The sequence below is a fragment of the Poecile atricapillus genome, chromosome 1 (genome assembly GCF_030490865.1).
Source record: "Poecile atricapillus isolate bPoeAtr1 chromosome 1, bPoeAtr1.hap1, whole genome shotgun sequence".
In the NCBI taxonomy this organism is placed as follows: domain Eukaryota; kingdom Metazoa; phylum Chordata; class Aves; order Passeriformes; family Paridae; genus Poecile; species Poecile atricapillus.
Window position 1 is genome coordinate 76,376,489 of NC_081249.1, and position 19,675 is coordinate 76,396,163.

Here is a 19,675-nt window from a genome sequence, read left to right on the forward strand (position 1 = left end):
AAATTATTTATCTCCAAAAATATTAGCACAGAAACAAATGCATTGTTTCACATGGTTCAGCACTAACTCTTTTCTAGATCTAGAAATCAGTGAAAATTTAAATGGTTTGGTACTGAGTTCTGTTATGTTTGGAGGTCCATATTCACAATATTCCATTTGATCTTTTGCTTTGCTGAAAGCTAATTTAATTGAAAGGACTCTATTTCAATACACTAATGACAGGCTCTTTCTAACAGTATCATTCAGAGTTAAACAATTAATTGAGCTAACCTAAACCACAAAGTTACAATCTCCTTCTATTTGTCCTTTTTGGCTGTGTTGGCTGCACCTGGTCAGCTGGTATTTCAGCAAGTTTAGTACAGAACTGCTTCTCCATCAGAGGTCATTTACTTTGCTTAAAAGACTTTCTTTCTGCACTACCTGAACTTCTTCATTCTGTTTGCTGTCAGAAACTCCATATCAATCCAAGCAAAATTTACTTAAGTTCTTTGCAAACAGGATCAATAACTTTAAAGAAAAGTAAGTTTTAAAGAAACAATTGGTTTGTCCTCATGCTTGATTTACTTAGAAAATATTGCTAAATTATTAAGCAGTTCGTGCTGCCTGCTAATAATTTTGGAATTTCATAAATGAGGGGTTTTGCCCTTTAACAGACCAAATAAAACATTATATTCAAATAATAACGTTTGGTCAAAGGTTAGCATAAAATGAACGAGTTATTTAATGGTTCAAGATTTTTGAATCTTCAATTATTTTGAAACATTTATACTCAGTAATAATTTTGTCATGTTAGAAAGCATAGTATTAATCCTGTTTTTCTCTTGCCTGCAGGTCAGCACAACTATTTATGTGCTGGAAGAAATGACTGCATAGTCGATAAAATCCGTAGGAAGAACTGCCCAGCGTGTCGCTTGAGGAAGTGCTGTCAAGCTGGTATGGTTCTGGGAGGTGAGCTGTTTTTCGAATGGATTTATAAAAATAGGCAGTCAAGTACACTACCTTCAGTCTGTCGGGGTTAAACAACATTATTTTGGTACTGTAAAATTACAACCTCATTCAAAAGTTATTTTTGGAAGAATTACCTAATGTTTCATAATATCTTAGAATTTTTCTTTAGTGAATTTGGAAACCCTGACAAAACACCTTTCTGTAGGAATCACTGTGTACCCTTACATTCATTTTCTTGGAGGGAAGGAGAATGGAATTGTGTCTTTGATGTGCATTTATTAATAATTTTGGATCAGGTAATTTGATTTAGGTAAAAAATAAGCAAATTGAAATTGACATGAGAATCAGGAATCATTACTGTCCCCTTCTAATTTCTGTTATACTCTTCATTATTGCTTTGAGTACATGTCAACAAAATTGTATCCTTCTGTTCCCCCAGAGAGGGACAGGCAGTGGTTGCAGCAATATGTCAGGCTTTGCTTACTAGGTGCTGGGAAATCACATCTTTGCATTAGTTCTTCCAGTAACAGATATAGGGTTTTTTACGTACCATTACATTAAATTGAGCACTGTGCCTTTGGAAACAGGTACAGATTTCAAGGTATAAAATCAGGTAGTCACATGGCAAGTTTTACTGTGCTTACAGGCAGGAATGATTATTACAGCTTATTTTTGCTCTATATTTTTTTTTTTTTATATTTTGGATCAGCACAAAGCTTGAAAATATGTGTCTAAGATTATAAGAAAATGGCCATATAAAAATGATAGAAAGAATATGTTCCTAAAGGTAGTTTAAAAAAAGAAAGGGAAGGAGAAGAACCTGCTTTATTTCCAGTCTAGTCAATTTTATCCCATCAAATCCCTCTGTCTGTCTCTCTCCTCTGCTCAACCTTACATTCTTTCCCCCATGTTTCAGTATTGTTTTTTATCCCTGAAGGAAGAGCTGGCACTATATACTGTGCATAATTTCATTATCCTGCTGATCAGCATTCATTGATAATTTAAAACGTATATAGTTTTCAGGCTGATAGTTTGATTGCACAGCTCTGTGTTTCCAGCTCCTGTAAGCTGAATGTGAGCTCCATGGAGCTGGAGCATTCTGCAGACACACACACACAGCCATTGTGTCATTCTTACGTGGTCAGTCAGTGCCACCTCTCAGATAAAAAAATAAATGGAGCTGACAAGCACGTTGGTGCCTCTGGGCTGAGAGGAGAGGGACAAAAGGAGAACATGTCCTTTGGATCCTTCTCAGATGGAAGTGGTGTTTTAAAACTGGAGTACCAGTGCAGTAGGGAAACAGTATTACTACGAAGGCAGAACCTTGTTTGCCAAGTTTTGGAAGAGGAGAAAGCCAAGGCGGCAGAGGTCCTGAGCAGGCTGTGGAAAATACAGAGTAAGAATGAAGATTCAGGAAGAGGAGTTGGCAGATGTAGTGCCTGGTATTTAAAATTTGGGAGAACATGCAAGGTTTGATCAATTTTGACCTCTAAAATATATACGTGCCTAAGGCAGGTGACTTAGACTAGATGATCTTTAGATCCCTTCCAGTCCAAACCATTTTATGATTCTAATGAGTGTAAATTAATACAGATAAAAATTCATTCCTGCCTGTAAATTTTGAACAGCTAAGAGTTTGATGATGATCTAGCCTGAATTTTCATTTGTGATACCCTGGGTAACACCAATAACTAAAGTCTGTGTGTTTCAACATCACAGGCAGCAGTTTCAGCAAGCAGAAGAATGTGAGATGACTTACTATCATTGTCTAGTCCTTTTGTTTCAGCGTTGTTCTGCATAGTAACAAGCTTATTGTTTTATGAAGGCTGAAATAGAATGCTTAGTACTGAAAGAAGAAAAGACAGATGTAGGCCAAAAATGAGGAAGATTGGAGTGAGACTATTTGTAAATAAGGATTTAAAATATAAACTGCAAACAAAATCTCAAGACAGGCTGTTAACCATAATCCTCTTTTTATGGTTATTGTTACCCTTCTTCCTTTTGCTTGTCTGCTATTTCTAACTCCTTTGTTGTATCATGTGAGCAATATTTCCTAATTGTGGCTTGATGTGCTGATCAACACAGTATGATTCATATATGGAGTGTTACAGGGCTTAGATAATATTCCCAAAGACATCAGTGATCAAAGGGCTGGGAAGCCTGCTGTGTGAGGAAAGGCTAAACATGATCCAGGGTGTGCCCAGGTGGCCAAGAAGGCCGATGGCATCCTGGCCTGGATCAGCAGTGGTGTGGCCAGCAGGAGCAGGGCAGGGACCGTCCCCCTGGACTCGGCACTGCTGAGGCCACACCTCAAATGCTGTGCTCAGTTCTGGGCCCCTCAGTGCAAGAAAGACATTGAGGGGCTGGAGCGTGTCCAGAGCGGAGCTGGGGAAGGGTCTGGGGCACAAGTGCTGTGAGGAGCAGCTGAGGGAGCTGGGGGTGTTTAGCCTGGAGAAAAGGAGCCTCAGGAGCAACCTTCTTCCCCTCTACAACTCCCTGAAAGGAGGGTGTAGGAAGACGGGGGTTGGCATCTTTTCCTAGGGAACTACAGTTCCCTAAAATGAGAGGATCAGAGGACATAGTCTCAAACTGTGCCAAGGGAATTTCAGCTTGGACATCAGGAAGAAATTCTTCACAGACAGGATTGTTAAACTTTGGAATGGGCTGCCCAGAGAGGTGATGGAGTCACCATCCCTGGAGGTGTTTAAAGAAAGGCTGGATGTGTCACTTAGTGCTCTAGTTGCCAAAGTTTGGACTCAATGGTCTTGGAGGTCTTTTCCAACCTAAATGATTCTGTGATTCTCTGACTGTGAACTGAGTTTGTTCAGCCTTGAGAAAAATAGGACTAGGGGACACCTCATCATGTGTTCCACTATTTAAAGGGTGACTGCAAAGAAGGAAATACTCTCTTTACAAACAGTCACATGGAAAAGACAAGGAATAAAGAGTACAAGTTATTCCTAGAGAGATTCTGATTAGACACAATGGGAAAATATTTCATAGTGAGGAAAATAAGCCATTGGCATTATCCCTGAAGAGAAGTGGTGGACCCCCCACTGTTGAACACTTTTAAGATTCATCTGGACAAGGTGCTGGGTCATCTTGTCTAGACTGTGCTTTTTCCAAGGAAGGCTGGATAGTCCTTGAGGTTCATTCCATCTTGGAATCTTTGATTCTCTGTTGAATGTCCATACACAAATCTCCAGTTCTTGGAACAAATTACATAGTTAGAGACATCCTTGAGTATTTTAAATGAATGAGAATCAGCAATTCTTAAAATCTCTTCTTGTGTTTACAGCCTGTATAAGTCAAGATTTTTTTGTGTGGTTTCTGATTTCTGCTGTTTAGAATTTACAGAGAGATATTTTTGTTCTTTTACCCCTGATACCTAGTTTCTTGATGCTGGCCTCGATTTAAGTGAAGACCTACTATTTTGCTTAATTAACATGAGAAGCACTAAGATTTTACAGGATATTAATGATAATATCCCAAAAAGTACTATATTATCAAATTAAAGTTACTTCTTAGAGAAGTACACCTATTCAACCATATAGATAAGAATGTAGTATTTTATTACATGGACAATCGCTCTAGTTTTCAACCGTAAATTCAAAGCAATTTCAAACCCCTGAATATTTCTAAAAGAAATTGTAGATCTGTTGTAGGTAAATTATAGAATAGTAAAAAATAGCATCAGTTATTTATTTCCCTCTGTGGACTTTTTCTTTCTTAATCTATAGAAGGAAAGTATCAATAAAAACATGCATTTCATTGTACCATAGTTGTCATTCCCTGTGAAACTGTTAATTATCTTTGGGTTTTATAACCTCATAACCTGAGACATTAATCTACCCCTTTTCTAATCTTAAACATAATAGGATAGCAGGTAGCTGGATCAGGTCCTGGAATAAACAAGTACTCAACTCTCTTATTTATTATGAGTGAATCTGTAATTTTCCCAGGTTGATTATCACAGATTCCTTGTTCAGCTGTATTGCTAAGCTACTGTGCTCTTCATTATTTCAGTCGGCTTTCAGTCCACAGTGCAGTGATTACATGCAGAAAAAGGTGATTTAATTTACCAGGTAATATTTTCTGAGGTAGGATCAAAGGTTTTATTAAAACCAAGATGTGTTACTTCTGCTTTGCTGCTTTCTCTTTGTATACACCCCCTGAAGGTGTACACGGCTTGTTTTTCTACACAAAGAGCAAGAGCATAGTGACCTTAAAGTAAGAGCCATAGTGTTCTGTCAAGAATAATACATCATTGATGCTTTTCACCTCGTTAGGGTAAAGAAAAGGGTAGTGAGATGTTAGACTTGTACTAAAAACCCAGCCCTTTTACTATAAAGTGTCTACCATCAGTAACATCTGATTGTCTATATTATTATTTATACCTAGTTAAAAAATAGTAAAATACATAATTAAGTAGTGAGGACAAAAATAATATATCTGATAGTGAGAATAAATATATTTTATATTTTTTATGTTTTCTAGGTACATGTAGAACACAAACATTATAAAGATGCTATAGTAATATAGCAATATTACATAGTAATCAAGGGTAGGGGTACAGTGAATACTAAGAAACTGCTTGAATGGTTAGCTATCTTAAAAGAAAATTAAAATGTTACAGAAAAAATGTGTGCTGTATAAATATGCACAGACAGGTTATAGGATTAAGAAAAGTAGTTGTCTGAGTGGATTGGTATTACTTACCCATTATGGGACTAAATGGAGACATTTATTTATCTTGCATTGCTAACTTACCTGTTTTATAAACAGCATATGATAAACTAAGCTCTTGTCAAATCTCTGTTGTTTTCCTTATGTCCTTAAGAATTTTTATTAATTTGACATGGTCTTGTTGTAGATGTGAAAGTTTGCTGTGAGTTATTAACAGTCACCTCTCCAGTGGATAGGTAACAAGTGGAGTTATTTTACTGGTGGCTGTTAAGCAACATAATTAGCAATAAACACATAAGAAGTTCTGTAAACCAGTGTGACATTAATTCTGATACATTTAGTCACTTGGAAACATGGGTACTTATTAACTACTAACATTTCCATGTGATAAGAATTCTGTTTGGTTTCTTTCTTTATTGTTCTCTGAACTGTAAAAGTATCTGAAGCCATTATTTGTGAAAATACCTGAAATCATTATTTATGAACTATCAAATGCATTGTTACTTCTGTTTTCCTTCCTACTTGCACAATACTTAGTGGGAAACTCCCAGCATGTCTATGACTATGTATAGGTTTGTTATCATAAAAATTTGCTCTAGGTCTTTTGGCATAATAAATTGTCTATTCTTTTGTGGGCTCTTGTTTAACTTTTTTTTTTTCTTGGTTCAGCTGTAACATTATATGTAACTTTGTATTTGGGTCTTTACTAAGAAATCTCTAATCAGAAATATTTTTATTGTTATCACAAGTGATAAAATGAGCATATGATTTTTGGCGCACATGATACTAAACTAATTAAGCCTGCAGTTAAGTTAGTGGGAATATGACCCCTGAAAGTCATTGCATGATGAGTGTTACTGTTTTTGCCATCTCCCCCTGTCATGTAAATCAGACCATAAATATCAGTATGTTTATTGCATTTTTTGATCCTTTTTTCCCTAAGACAAGCTTCTTTGGCAGAACTAAAGATCTAGCACACGAGGGTTTTCATCATCTTTGTGGATCTATTTAAAGCGAATGTGTTCCATGTAGTCACCTCTGCATGGATTTGCCTTTTTATTGAAACCAGTAATATGTCACTGAGTGTTATATATCTTTGAACCTCTGAAGGTTTGATTTTCTCTGTCTGTAGGGTGCACTGCCAGACTGTTTCCATGAAAGAAATTTGAAGAATTTCTACCTAAACTTGTATATTTCCATAGCCATACAACGTGTAGCTGTGCTTATTTTTGGAAGGCAGTTCAGCCATTAATTTGTTTTAGTTAGTATGGTTCGTACCACTGCAGTACAGAAATAACAATCAAAATACTGAAAAAGGGAAATTGTGCTTTAGGAAGTGAAATATTTTTTAAGCATTGATGTGGTTTTACAATATTTGTTGGTCTTTCACTCATCCCTTGGGCATCAAAATAGGATTCAGCCATGAGACTGAAATGCTCGTAGGAAACTGGAGGAAAGAAGTTTCCGTGTGTAGTAATTGCTTACTAACATTATTGGTTTTGAATATTAGGGAGTTAAAGATGCAGTATCTTTAATTTATGTTAAATAGAAACTGAATTGTAGAGCCAGCTGGCTTAGCTGTTGGCATGTGACAGAACAGTGGGAATTGAACCAGAAAACAGTTTATGAGGTTACTGTAACCTAGAATTTATGGCAATAATTTTAATGGGTGGGTGCTGTTCATCCTCTAGTGAAGGGAGTAGGATACAGAGGGAGAAGCTCTTAAGATTTTTTCCATAATTATTTTTCAATTACATAATAATCAAAAATAGAAAACTTATTCTGAAGACGGTTCTAGTTTCCTTGTATAGATTAAAAGTGTAATCCAACACTAGTGGAAAATAGTAATGTTACTGGTTAATTCTTTGTAACAGATCAACAATTTTCTTTTTCAGGTCGAAAATTGAAAAAGTTTAACAAAATTAAGGTTGTAAGAACGTTAGATGTTGCACTCCAGCAGCCAGCAGCCCTTCAAGATGAAAGCCAGTCTCTAACCCAAAGGCTGTCCTTTTCTCCAAATCAAGAAATACAGTTTGTTCCCCCAATGATAAGTGTTTTACGAGGCATTGAGCCAGAAGTTGTCTATGCTGGTTATGACAATACAAAACCCGAAACACCAAGTTCCTTGCTGACCAGTCTGAATCATCTTTGTGAGAGGCAACTTCTTTGTGTAGTCAAGTGGTCTAAATTACTACCAGGTAATATCCTTTCTTATATGAAGTGAATTATAGTTAAGCAAATATTTCATGGGAGAAGCAGTCTAAGGAGAATATTATTGACTGCCTGTTAATTTTTACAAGTTCCAAAATTATTAAGCTTTTGCTTATCAGATAACTAATCAAATATTTTAATAGGGAAGCACATTTGAAAGAATCCGTCTAAATCTTTAGAGTCACTCCAAGAAAGCACAGGAGCTCAGAGAATTCCTGTATGTGATTGTTATAACTGCTTTTCTACCCCAGCCCCTCTTACTCTATTATTTATTCATTTGAAGTAAAAAGGTTGTATAACTGCTTATTCTTTATTCTTCTTATTACTAAAATGAATTTTTGAAAGCAACAAAGAAATTTTTTTATAAATAATACCAATTAGGACTAAGAAGCTCACAGACAGACTGGTAATGAGAATTAACTGTAGTTATGAGGATCCACTGCTGGATTAAAAAAAAAAAATAAAAAAAAATCTATGTTATGTATGAATGTGTTCTGTATGCTGATAGAGATCACCATGGTCATCTTGGAATATATGGAAATCAATATATTGAGCAGAAAGCCTGGAAAATATAGTTTAATGTGAGCTCAGTTTGACACTTTGCTGATGCAGGAGGCAGTAGTCTCAATCACTGCTCTTCCCATTGCAGTTGGCACTTACCAGACCTCTTGAGTGAATTGATTCATCTCACTAAATGAGAAGAATAGAAACCATTTTTGTTAGCCCTCTGTGTTTTTCTGATGTCTTCATGAGCTGAACCAGTTCATTGAGGAGGAGCATGAGTGCCAAAGCTTGCTTGAAGGCAGTAACAGGAACATGTGAAGAACAGGAGCACTGCTTTCAGTGGCAGTAAGCTGTTCATTTCACTCAGATAATTTGTGGAAATCTTTAAATTTATCAAACAGCAAAAGTTATCAAACACAAGCACACAACTGAATACAGTTCTCTTTAGAGATAAGAAAGATACTCGTATATAGATGCTTTTGTGTGACAGCAGCATCTTATGTTAAGAACACTGGTGTTCAAGCTATCGACATTAAATGTGAGTTGGTTACAGTGATCATGTTACAAACTGTCATATTTTTACCGAAGGAAAAAGAGATACATTCATATCCTCTGAAACAGTCATTTTTGCTACAATAAATTCTGGTGTGAACATTTCGAAATACTGGATGAGAACAAAAAGGCAAGAGGCTAACTATCAAAGACAGGCAGTTAATACCCAAGCATCAGAGAGCTACATCCCCAAAACTACTTGTCTTTCTAGGTGTTCTGAATTTGATAGCTCAGACTTGTAGTCTCAAAACACCTACTTAGCCGCTGTCTAAATAAGAATGATGAAGTATTTTATCTTTAATTTCGTTTCCAGGTTTTCGGAATTTGCATATTGATGATCAGATAACCCTCATCCAGTATTCCTGGATGAGTCTAATGGTTTTTGCAATGGGGTGGAGATCATACAAACATGTCAGTGGTCAGATGTTGTATTTTGCACCAGATCTGATTCTAAATGAGTAAGTAGAACGCTCTTGTGTTACATAAATAACACCTTGAACTTCTTTGTGCCAGTGGGATTGTGACTCCATTGGGGCCAAGATTTCATTCATTACTTGTTCTGTTTCAAAACTAACAGCCAAGTCCTCCAGCCATATCAAAGTTCAGCAACTTTGGGAGGAGTTTTGTGGGAACCCCAACAATTCTGTGTACATGGTCAAGCAAAAGCAGTTCAAATAGTATTTTAATTATCTAAGAGAAAAAAACCCATCAATAAATAATAATTGTGCTGTCACAAGATTTGCTTTAATTCTTCTGAATTCCTCATGAGTGAATGTTTACAAAATGGAACTGAGTGTGGGTTTTTGTTGTTTTTTTGTTTGGGTGGTTTTTGCAAACAGTTCACCTATCATCTAAATGCTCAGTTTTGACGCTTTATGATAAAAATGATTTTCTAATGTGCATTTCTTGTTAGAAAATTACATTTGTTGTTGGAAAATTGCAAAGAGAACTATACACCAAGTAGGAATTTCAGTATCAAAGAAAAATTATCTGAGACTACTCTTTTCTGCTGGGGGAGGGAAGGGTCTTTTTGGCTTGGATTTTCCTTCACTATGCTGTTTAATTTAGATAATTGTCATTTCATTCTTTGTCAGTTTTCTAGCTCTGCAAATTAATATTGTCAGAGTTGTAATTTTATGTTCTTTGGTTGTAGTACATGGGAGGTTGCCAGTAGCAGTAAAACATTATTTAATCCCTATATTTATTTTTCCTTAATACATTTTTCTCTGGTTTGTTTTTATTTTCTTAAAATACTAAAACAACTGCTATGAAGCAAACTAAAAGAAAACTAGGTGTGTAAGACATACTGTGTAAGGATTTAGAGGTAGATTTGCAGACCTAAACATCTGATTTTAAAATATATAGATGTGCAAGATCCTCCCAGTTAAGTTCTTTATAGAAGATAGAAGATAGTAGAGCTGACCTTATAGCTCCTGACCTTTTCTCTTCCAGATGATTGTAAATCACTGTGAGGTTGTTGTGTAATGAATTCTTTCCTCTCCCTTTTTTATTAATTGTGCTGTACAAGTTGAAATACTTAGAAGTGATGAGGTTGAAAGAATTTCTGACTGTATTGTTGTCCCGGCATAGTATGATACATCTTATGGTTACATTTAGAAGAAACGCAGAGTGAGATGGCTTTATGCAGTAATTTCATGTCTTGGAGTATCACTCCACTTCTGGACCACTGCTGGCACCTTGTGAAGGAGACTTTAAGTACTTTCTTTGGGAATGGTGTTGAGATTTATGAACCCTGATTATAATCCATCAGCTTCTTATTGTCACCTCAAGATCATCTATGCTGGGTGCTGACAACATATTCCTCACGTCAGGGTCATACTAGAGATGTTACAAACAAAAAGATATAAAATGTAACTGATGCTCTGAATCATTACTGCAACTATTTATTGGAAATAAGTTAGATTTTAGATCAGTAAAATGTAAACAACTTTGTTGTCTAAGATGATGTCTTAGCTTGTTCTTTCAGGTTCACTTTAAGCAAAGGTAACTGCTGAGCACTGCCAATAAAGTTAACTGTGCTGGTTGTGCATCCACATGACTTTAGCTAAGCTGGACCAAACACTCTTTGGCTGCACTATCAAATGGATAAGGAGTTTATATGCCTGAGAGGTAACTAACCCAGAAAAAGCCATTCATTAGTGGGTAGAGGTGATCCCTAACATGACTCACCATGTGGGAGTGCAGGCACTAATGCCAGAATCACAGGAGTGTGTGCCCAGGGGTAGAAAGAGATAATGGAAATTCCTTATGCAGGGGCAACACACACTCAGTTGTTTCATAATTACCATGAAACCACAATCCAAAGCTTGTGTCACAGCCAGTCCATCATTTAGTGAACTGAGTTGTTACACCTCTCAGGAAGGACATGCTTGGTAGCATCAATTTCAGACCAAGAAAGCCAGTAGTGCCGGTTTGACAAAGATTTCTTAGTATTAACTCCCTACAAGGATTTACTTGTATTTTGCAGTGTCTAAAAATTTGAGTAAGAACAACATTTAAACTGCTAACCCTGAAAGCTTCTATTGCTCTTTGTAGATAATAATTAGGAAGAGATGCTACCAAAAAGGTAATAGAAAAAGAGATTTAAAGTAGATGTAGAAACAAGTCCATTCATGTCTAAAAGATTAAATTTCTATGTTTATGTCATTTAAGAGCTGGTACAAGATATCAGACATTGAACAACATTGAAATAATTTTCATTCAAGATAACAGTAACACCTTATATGACAAGGAAAAAAAACTTCAATGCATTGAAAAAGTCTTCTTAAAATGGAAAATATCCTCTGTTTTAATTGCTGAGGTTACTGTCTGTAGTCAGGTTGGAATGCTGATCTGAACCGCCTAGCAGGCGGGGGAGCAAAATTTAATCTTCCTGTTATTGTACCGAATTCATCTGGATTGGGATGCAACCTTTTTAAGTCAGTCCAAGTTATTGGATCATCAGGTCAATGTGCAGTGAATTCAGTTTAGATTAGAAACTTTGTAATGCTATCATTGCAGTAATTTCAGTTGAAAATTACTCTCCTAATAAGTATATGCATTAATATATACTCAATATACCAAAATTGCAGAGGGAAAAGTGCTATCGAAGTGCTGAAAAAACCCACGCAGTTTTATGTATTTCCTGGTAATTTGTTCTGGCTACTTCTGTGGGATTTTAGGAAACGTTGTATTAATGTCTCTGTTTATTCAGCATGTGAGATTTTTTAATAGTTTCTTTAAAGACATAACATGTTACAAAATAATATCATTGCTCCTAGAAGTACCAGGCTAGAATTGCTACAGATTCTTTTGATACAAATTTTCTACAGAGTTTCAGATTTATCTTCAGTTCTATGCTTTGAAATCTTTATGGAAATACAAGAATCTATGGACTTCTAAAATAAGGTAGCATTTCACATTAATCACTAGGGTATTTTTAATTGATAAATTCCCCTTATTTTTGGTGGTTAGCATTCATCTTTGATAGTTCGGGTATTTTTTCTGGACAGCAGTAACAGATGAAACATCCAAAATAGTAGCACATTCATTGCAATAAAAAACTAGCATAGGAGCAAAAAATCAGGAAATTGTTTATGTGTATAAGCTTATCTTTAATTCTTGTAATGTGATAAACTGCTAACAAGAGCTTTCTTTCAAGGAGTTAGTACTGGAGCCATTCTTCATCTTTTTCATGTTTTTTAATTTATTTTTTTTACCTTTTCTGGGTGTAAGACAGAGGATGAAAGAATCATCGTTCTATTCCTTGTGTCTGTCCATGTGGCAACTCCCACAGGAATTTGTCAGACTTCAAGTTAGCCAAGAAGAGTTCCTATGTATGAAAGCACTGTTACTTCTCAACACAAGTAGGTTCTTTATTTCTTTGTAAGTACTAAAAAAGTTTTGAACTGTGTTGTTTAACTTGACAGTCACTTAGGTCTCTGGCTTAACAGATGGGAATGTCCTAGATGGAATCTTAGTATTCTAACACTAAAATATATTTTTTTCTAATGTTTATAAAGAATGAAGAATTTGTGATTCATTGTTGGTTTTATTGTGTATAAAGGTACTGGGGAAATGTTGGGTCCTTTTTGACATATGGGTATATTGTGTTACACATTTTCAAAACAACTGTGCAGTATTTCTGCCTGGAAACATCAGTTCAAGTGACTCTATTCAGATTTAAAAAGACCCAACTAAACCAAAACAACTAGAAGTATTAGAATATATTTAAAAATATTTACTAAATTATCAGGACTGAGTGCTTTATCTTGACCAAGATCTTAAAGCATGTTTGCTCAAAAGAATTAGGGAAGTGAACATGACAAACAATGCTTGCATTTATCCAACTTTTTATAGTTATAAATAGGTGAAGTTTAGCACAGATATAAACAAATGAAAATGTTTTTCTTTGATTTGTTTCTTTGGAAACAAAATCCATGGTCACTTAGTCATACGCATCTTTAAAGAATGCAGCATACGGCTGCATTCCACTTTACATAGGAAATGGTGAATTTCCAAAATCTTCTCTGAAATACTAAAATTTACATCTGCTGAGTCCATGATTATTAGTTATGAATCCCCAGATAAAAAGTTTTAAAGTTATACAGATGCTGTTAGAAATGAGAATAAGCACTTTTGAAAAATACGGTTGAAAGAATGTAAAAGTTTGGTTCTCAACACACAATGGAGTACGAGGAGAGATGTGCAAATCCTGCATGACCTGCTTCTTGGTTTTACAAAGGTTAAGTAATTGATAAAGAATCAAAATTTAGTCACTCTCAATCTGTACTTGTCTGGTATTTGCATAAACCCATTCTCAGAAAAAACCCTGGTCTCAGCACAGAAAATTTAAAAAAGATTAAATTTAGCTCATATGAACATGAAAATTACTAAAAGAATAGTAAAATACAATTCACTCTGCTAAAGCAGTAAAGGTAATGTGGATAAGAATCCCTGTCTGATATAACTCCAGTTGCTTTGTTAGAATATGAATGTATTCCTATTTTAAATGTTTTCTACCTTGTTTTCATCACAAATAAACTCCCTTGATTATAGTCTGAAATTTCAGTTAGAGAAATTTGTGATATTTCAGCTTTCTCTATTCCAGAAAGTTCATAGCAAATTCAAAAAAGCATTATGATGCTCTCATTTCTGAGTGCATCAATCTAACAGAATTCATCCAGTTACCTTTCTTTATTATCTGCATTGCACTCAGAAACCATTCTTTAAGATGATATGTTTATGTATATATGAGAAATTACTTTTTTTAAAAAAGAAAGTATTTCTACCTGTTCTGATGAGTTTTGCTTTTTGTTCTCTCCTGCATTTATTGTCTTATAGGAAAAAACAATTTGTCAGATCTTTGGGAAAAGGAACACACCTAACAGTTGTTGCTGAGACATTTAGTAAACGTTTGGTACTGTATAAATATAATTTCACAAAAGTATTTTCAAAAAGCCATATAACCTCATTGTTGTTCTAAACAACATTGTTAATGTTTTAACCTCATTGTATTTTTTTAAGACTGCTTTTATTTTAGTCATGATATTCATCTTAATCCTCTTCAAATGTGAAAGTACAGCCATTTCAGGCTTTTGTATACTAACAGTAAATCAAGTCTAATCCTTTAGTCTCTCATTGTGTCTTCTGTTCAATTTATTATTTAGATGAACTGATTTTGACTTTTTTAGATAGTTCCAAAGAAACGGTAATTTGAATTAAACTGAGTGTCAGCCTCAATACATTTCTAATTCTGAATGAACCCCCAGCCTAAGTTTTAACATTATATTTGATTTTACAGTTTTTAATTTGAGTTGGCTGAGGCTTAAATGTAGTGCTTTCCAGACTTCTGATTTAAAGGAATTTCTAAGTCTCATTGCATAAGATTTTGGCTCAGTGTGTGCCACTGAATAAAAGCATCCTCATTCTTGAGGTATGTTCAGGGGAAGGGAACAGCTCGAATAGATGAACTTCTCGTCGTTAGGCAGGAATGTGACTGTGGTTTTGCAGAATGCAGAGGAAAAAGGCCATTCATTGATGGAAGATACCTTTAAAATTAATTTGCAGGGGAAATATAAAGACTTAATTGCTGGTTTAGAGATGTGAGTCAAGGATAGCTGCCATCTAACCCTAAACTCCATCAGAGACACTTCATATGAAAACATTCCTTAGTTCTCTATAAACCTGCTGTAAGAAATGTTCAGGATAATCCAGGCTTTGAAAATTAAGGTATTCTTTTTCCATGACACTTATCACTAGCAGCCACTAACAGGTTCTTTTCTCAGTGTTCTTTCCATGTCCTCATTTTGATTCTCACACCTGACCTTTAAGAGAAGAGGGAGTTCAACCAATTTCTCCTCCTTACTATTTTTTTTAAAAAAGCTGTTCACCTTTAAGACTCTGATCTGTTAAGTGAAAGAGATTCAAACAGGAGGCCTGAGCCCTGGCAGCTTTACTGTCTGCATTGCTTTAGAGCTGTTAGTTCATTCCTTGACTCCTTTTTGAAGCACTCCAGCTAGATCTCTCTACCACAAATTTGCTGTGAAGATGGCAGACCCTCAGCAGTGTAAACAAGAATCAGTAACGTATTTCCTCAAAGGCAGGAGAGGTTCTTTTAACCCTATTTTTTTTTTTTCCCCAGCAAACACATGTAACTGAGGCTTAGGGATATTTCTAGATATAGGCAATTAGCAAAATGAACTGAATGCTCCTGGTGTATCCTTTTAACTAATTGTATCACTGTTTTTGGAGTAACTTGTGAATGGGAAGAAAAACCTGGCACATAATAATGAATCGCATTGTGCAGCATGAAATACTGTAAATTTTTCCGGTACTTTAAATTTCATTGCCTTCAGAGTAAATTGTAGCCCAACTGGTTTTTCTTTTTTTTTTTTTTTTTTAGTTCCTTTGGAAGGTCTAAGAAGTCAAAGCCAATTTGATGAGATGAGAACAAGTTACATCAGAGAACTGGTGAAGGCAATTGGTTTGCGCCAGAAAGGTGTTGTGGCCAACTCACAGCGTTTCTATCAACTCACAAAACTGATGGATTCCATGCATGATGTAAGTTTATTAATGGGTTCTGCTCTTTATGTAGAGAAGGAACTTCTTAAGGTATTTCTTAAAAGTCATTTTATGGAAAGGAGTAGTCAGCATTGCTAAACAACAGAAAAAAAACCAAACAAAATTTCTTTTATTGTGTATATTTGTGTGAATAGATAGCTATATATTCAGCATCAGTATGTGTGTCATGCATATATTTTATGGTGTACAATATCGAAGTATTTGTGAAACATGCTACCATATTGTTTCATTTTTATTGTAACATAACTGGTACAGTTGTGGGCTTTGGTAGGGGTGGTGTATATGTGTGAGCATGTGTGTACTTGTTCAGGAAAATCACGTGAGGAATAGGCAGTTCAAGTTGCAAAGTCAGACTACTAAAAATTAGTGCAAGGCAACCAAGATTGGCTTTGCAACCTTAGTTCAACTGGGTTTATGTGTATATTCTATACCACTTTCTCAGTATCTGTCTGTGTTTGGGAATTGAGAAATCTTTGAGAATTCTGGATACCAAGCCCTGGGCACTTTTGAGCTCAATGTTGGTTGTAAGGATCTCCCAGGGAGTTCAAGGTGGATAGGATCTTTGCATCTTTGTATTCTTCAGAACTCAGCAAAACTGCATTTTATTTTAATTCAGTCTCTTCCTTTCAAATGCACACACAGAGTAAAATAATCTGTGAGGGAGAAAAAGAGGGAGAAAGAGGGAGAGAGGCTTGCTGCAAAGTACCAAAGTGATGTTTGGCACATGGAGTATCTTCATTCAAGTCCTGTTTCAGCTCAGGCTGATAAAGTGATGGGACATACCAGGAAAAGAAAAATCATCACACTGGAGACATTGGTTGAAGTTAAAGCCTAGAGTAGCAGAAATTGTATGATATTTGACAATATAATGGTCACTGGTCTGAAATAAAAATTGGAACCTCTCAGAGACCCTAAAAGAGATTAATAGTCACGTGTTGAGCAATTGCTTTCAAGGGATGAGAGTCTGTGGAGTTCAGTGTTTGCAGCATACACGGATATGATCATCATGAAAACTGTGGCAAAGCTCACAGGTAGTCAATGCTGTCTCTGAGAGCAGTGTTTAAATAGCAGGTAGTGACCAAAGCACATACTTGAATGTGAGAGTAAGATGAAAGGTTGAAAGCTTGTCAAGTAGTTGTTGTTGTTGTTGGTTGTGTATGTCATGAGTGAGGGTGATACTTTGTAATATTAGTGAAGCAGTGGTTTTATCTGACATGCCATAGCTATATGTATGTTTTTTGCCATTAATAGGGTCTGACAAGTACCCTCATTACTGATTCAAGAAAGGACAGGGTAAGGTATAGAATGATGTCAGCTGATGAATGTATAAGAGATTGACAGCATGTTTATGTGGCTGCATTACTGTTAGCCTGATTGATCATGTTTGTATTTTATCAAATCCAGCTGGTGAAACAGCTCCATCTCTTCTGCTTGAACACATTTCTCCAGTCCCGTGCACTGAGCGTTGAATTCCCCGAGATGATGTCAGAGGTGATTGCTGCCCAGCTACCCAAGATTCTAGCAGGGATGGTGAAACCTCTTCTCTTTCACAAGAAGTGAAATGTCTTTTCTCTTATCATAGAGATGATACCTGGGTCATTTTTTGTTTGTTTATTTTAGTCAAGATTTTGCAATGTCAGGACTTCAGCATATTTGACATACTTACCCTGCTGACTGCTTTATACCTGTAACATACACAAGCCATTCAAGCTTGATGTACATATTGTGAGTTCCTGATTCCTTAACTGCAAAAATCACAACAGTCATGAGAAATGTTTTGTAAACTTGTCTAAGCTGCTTTTTAGATATGCATATGAATGACAATGAATAGACTTTCCAGATTTCTAACAACAGTTATACATTTTTCTTACACATTGCACACTCTTGAATTTCTGGTCTGACACAGTGCAAAATTTTAATTTTAGTACATTGTGTGCATGGGTACATGTGGGCATGTGCATAGTATAAGATTTTGGAGGAATTAAAATAAACATTGCCCACATTTTCTTATGGATGTTTTACTTTTTATTATTGCAATGCCATCATGAGTAACTAAAGTGCTAGGCACACAGTATACATTCAGACTCTCATCTGTGGTCATGTTGCATTGAAACTGTTAAGTCCAGCATACTGTTTTCTCCAGCATCCAGTGGAATCTTCTTCAAAAATCAGAAAGTTTAGGAAAATTTGAGTGTGTATTACACCCGAAATAACGTGTATGCAAACACACTAAGCTTTGGTTTGTGTTGTTTTTCCTTAAAAGTTCAGCACTTACTAAAGCTAAGTCACTTTGTTGTAATCTTAAATTCATCAACTCTTACATTCTGTATTTAAGAAGCTTTAAATAGAGATGTTTTCACTGGCTCCATCTCTTAATAATCTTAATGTTTTGAATTCCAATGCTGAACACTCAATCAGCCATTAGCATCAAATTATAGTGAGATTAGATGCAAAAATAAATGGAAAATATGACTGCAAACATTTTGATGCACATCAGACTCATTTCAGTACGATTTAATGGAGCTACATGTTTTCTATTTTAAAAGCATGGCATTATACATGGGGTAATTGTAAAAGGAGAATTGGACTCAAATAGCTTTATACATTCAAGAAGAATGATGTGTTTTTACCATAAAAATGAATATTCAGCTGAAAATTTATAATGTGGTGTTATTTGTTCCTTTGATATGGTTATGAAACAACTCATGCATTTAAGGCACTTAATTGTAGATTTATTCAAACAAAAGAGAAATAGAAAAACATTGAGAAGAATTTATGAGTCTATTAAAATATGACAAATTTTGCCAGTCATTAGCAAACATAGGAAATGGTGAGTCTTATTTGGTTACTTCTGGCCTTAAGCTTTTGCTTTTGCCCATGACTTGCTAGATGCCCCCATTGTGTGACTCTGTCCTGCTGGTGGTGTGTAGCTTGGTCTGTACAGACATATCCTTGTCACATGAACAAAGGCCCCTGGGATGTAGGCTCAGTTCCCCTGGCTAAATCAGGGGATTAAAAGTATATTAAAAGTATAAGTGATGTTGCTTGTTGATAAAAATTACATCTTGGTTCTTGAAAAAACTGTGAGAATGTCTAAAAAAGTACAGGAATGTCTAAAGGTGTCCTTATTGGTGATAATCTCCTAAAGCAAACGAAGAAGAATCTATATTACAACTGGGAATAAAAGCATTTTTGAGATCCCCATGTAGTAGTGCAAAACCCACTAGAGCTGGTGCAAATGTGTGACCCTAGATAAAGTGGTATATACAGACTTTTGTGTTAGTTGAATAGTTTGTCATTTCTAACTGCCCAGGAAAAGAATGTCTTTCATATTCAATACAGTTTGACTTTTAACTGTGATCCTTAAAGCAATTATGTTTTAATAAATAGCACAAAATTCTTTATTTCTACATCTTGAAGTTTTGTTTTCTTTATTTTGTGTTTGCATTCAGTAAATGTGATACTCAGTAAAAAAATTCCATTTCAACCATTCCATTTTCATGGAACAGCAGTATTTCCATGCATTCTTTTGGAACTGAAGTATTGCCACATGATTTACCACTGAGTAAGCAGACCATCTATGTTACTGTTTAGATTAAACTGATAACAGAAACTTCCCACACTAAAAATTACTCCTCATCACCCTAATTCTGAAATTAGAAGGCAGAGCAGGCAGTATGTTTGCCTTAGG

General features: G+C 35.5%; 1 protein-coding gene across 1 annotated transcript in view; it reads left to right on the top strand.

The window, feature by feature from the left end:
- PGR (progesterone receptor) overlaps positions 1 to 19,369 on the top strand; it is a 32,093-nt gene extending 12,724 nt beyond the window's left edge. The window contains exons 3-8 of the mRNA XM_058836571.1: positions 832 to 948; positions 7,530 to 7,832; positions 9,215 to 9,359; positions 12,637 to 12,767; positions 15,806 to 15,963; positions 17,389 to 19,369. Coding sequence (XP_058692554.1) covers positions 832 to 948; positions 7,530 to 7,832; positions 9,215 to 9,359; positions 12,637 to 12,767; positions 15,806 to 15,963; positions 17,389 to 17,544 — 1,010 coding nt within the window. The 3' untranslated portion in view covers positions 17,545 to 19,369. The remainder of the gene's footprint in view (positions 1 to 831; positions 949 to 7,529; positions 7,833 to 9,214; positions 9,360 to 12,636; positions 12,768 to 15,805; positions 15,964 to 17,388) is intronic.
- Positions 19,370 to 19,675: the final 306 nt, after the last annotated feature.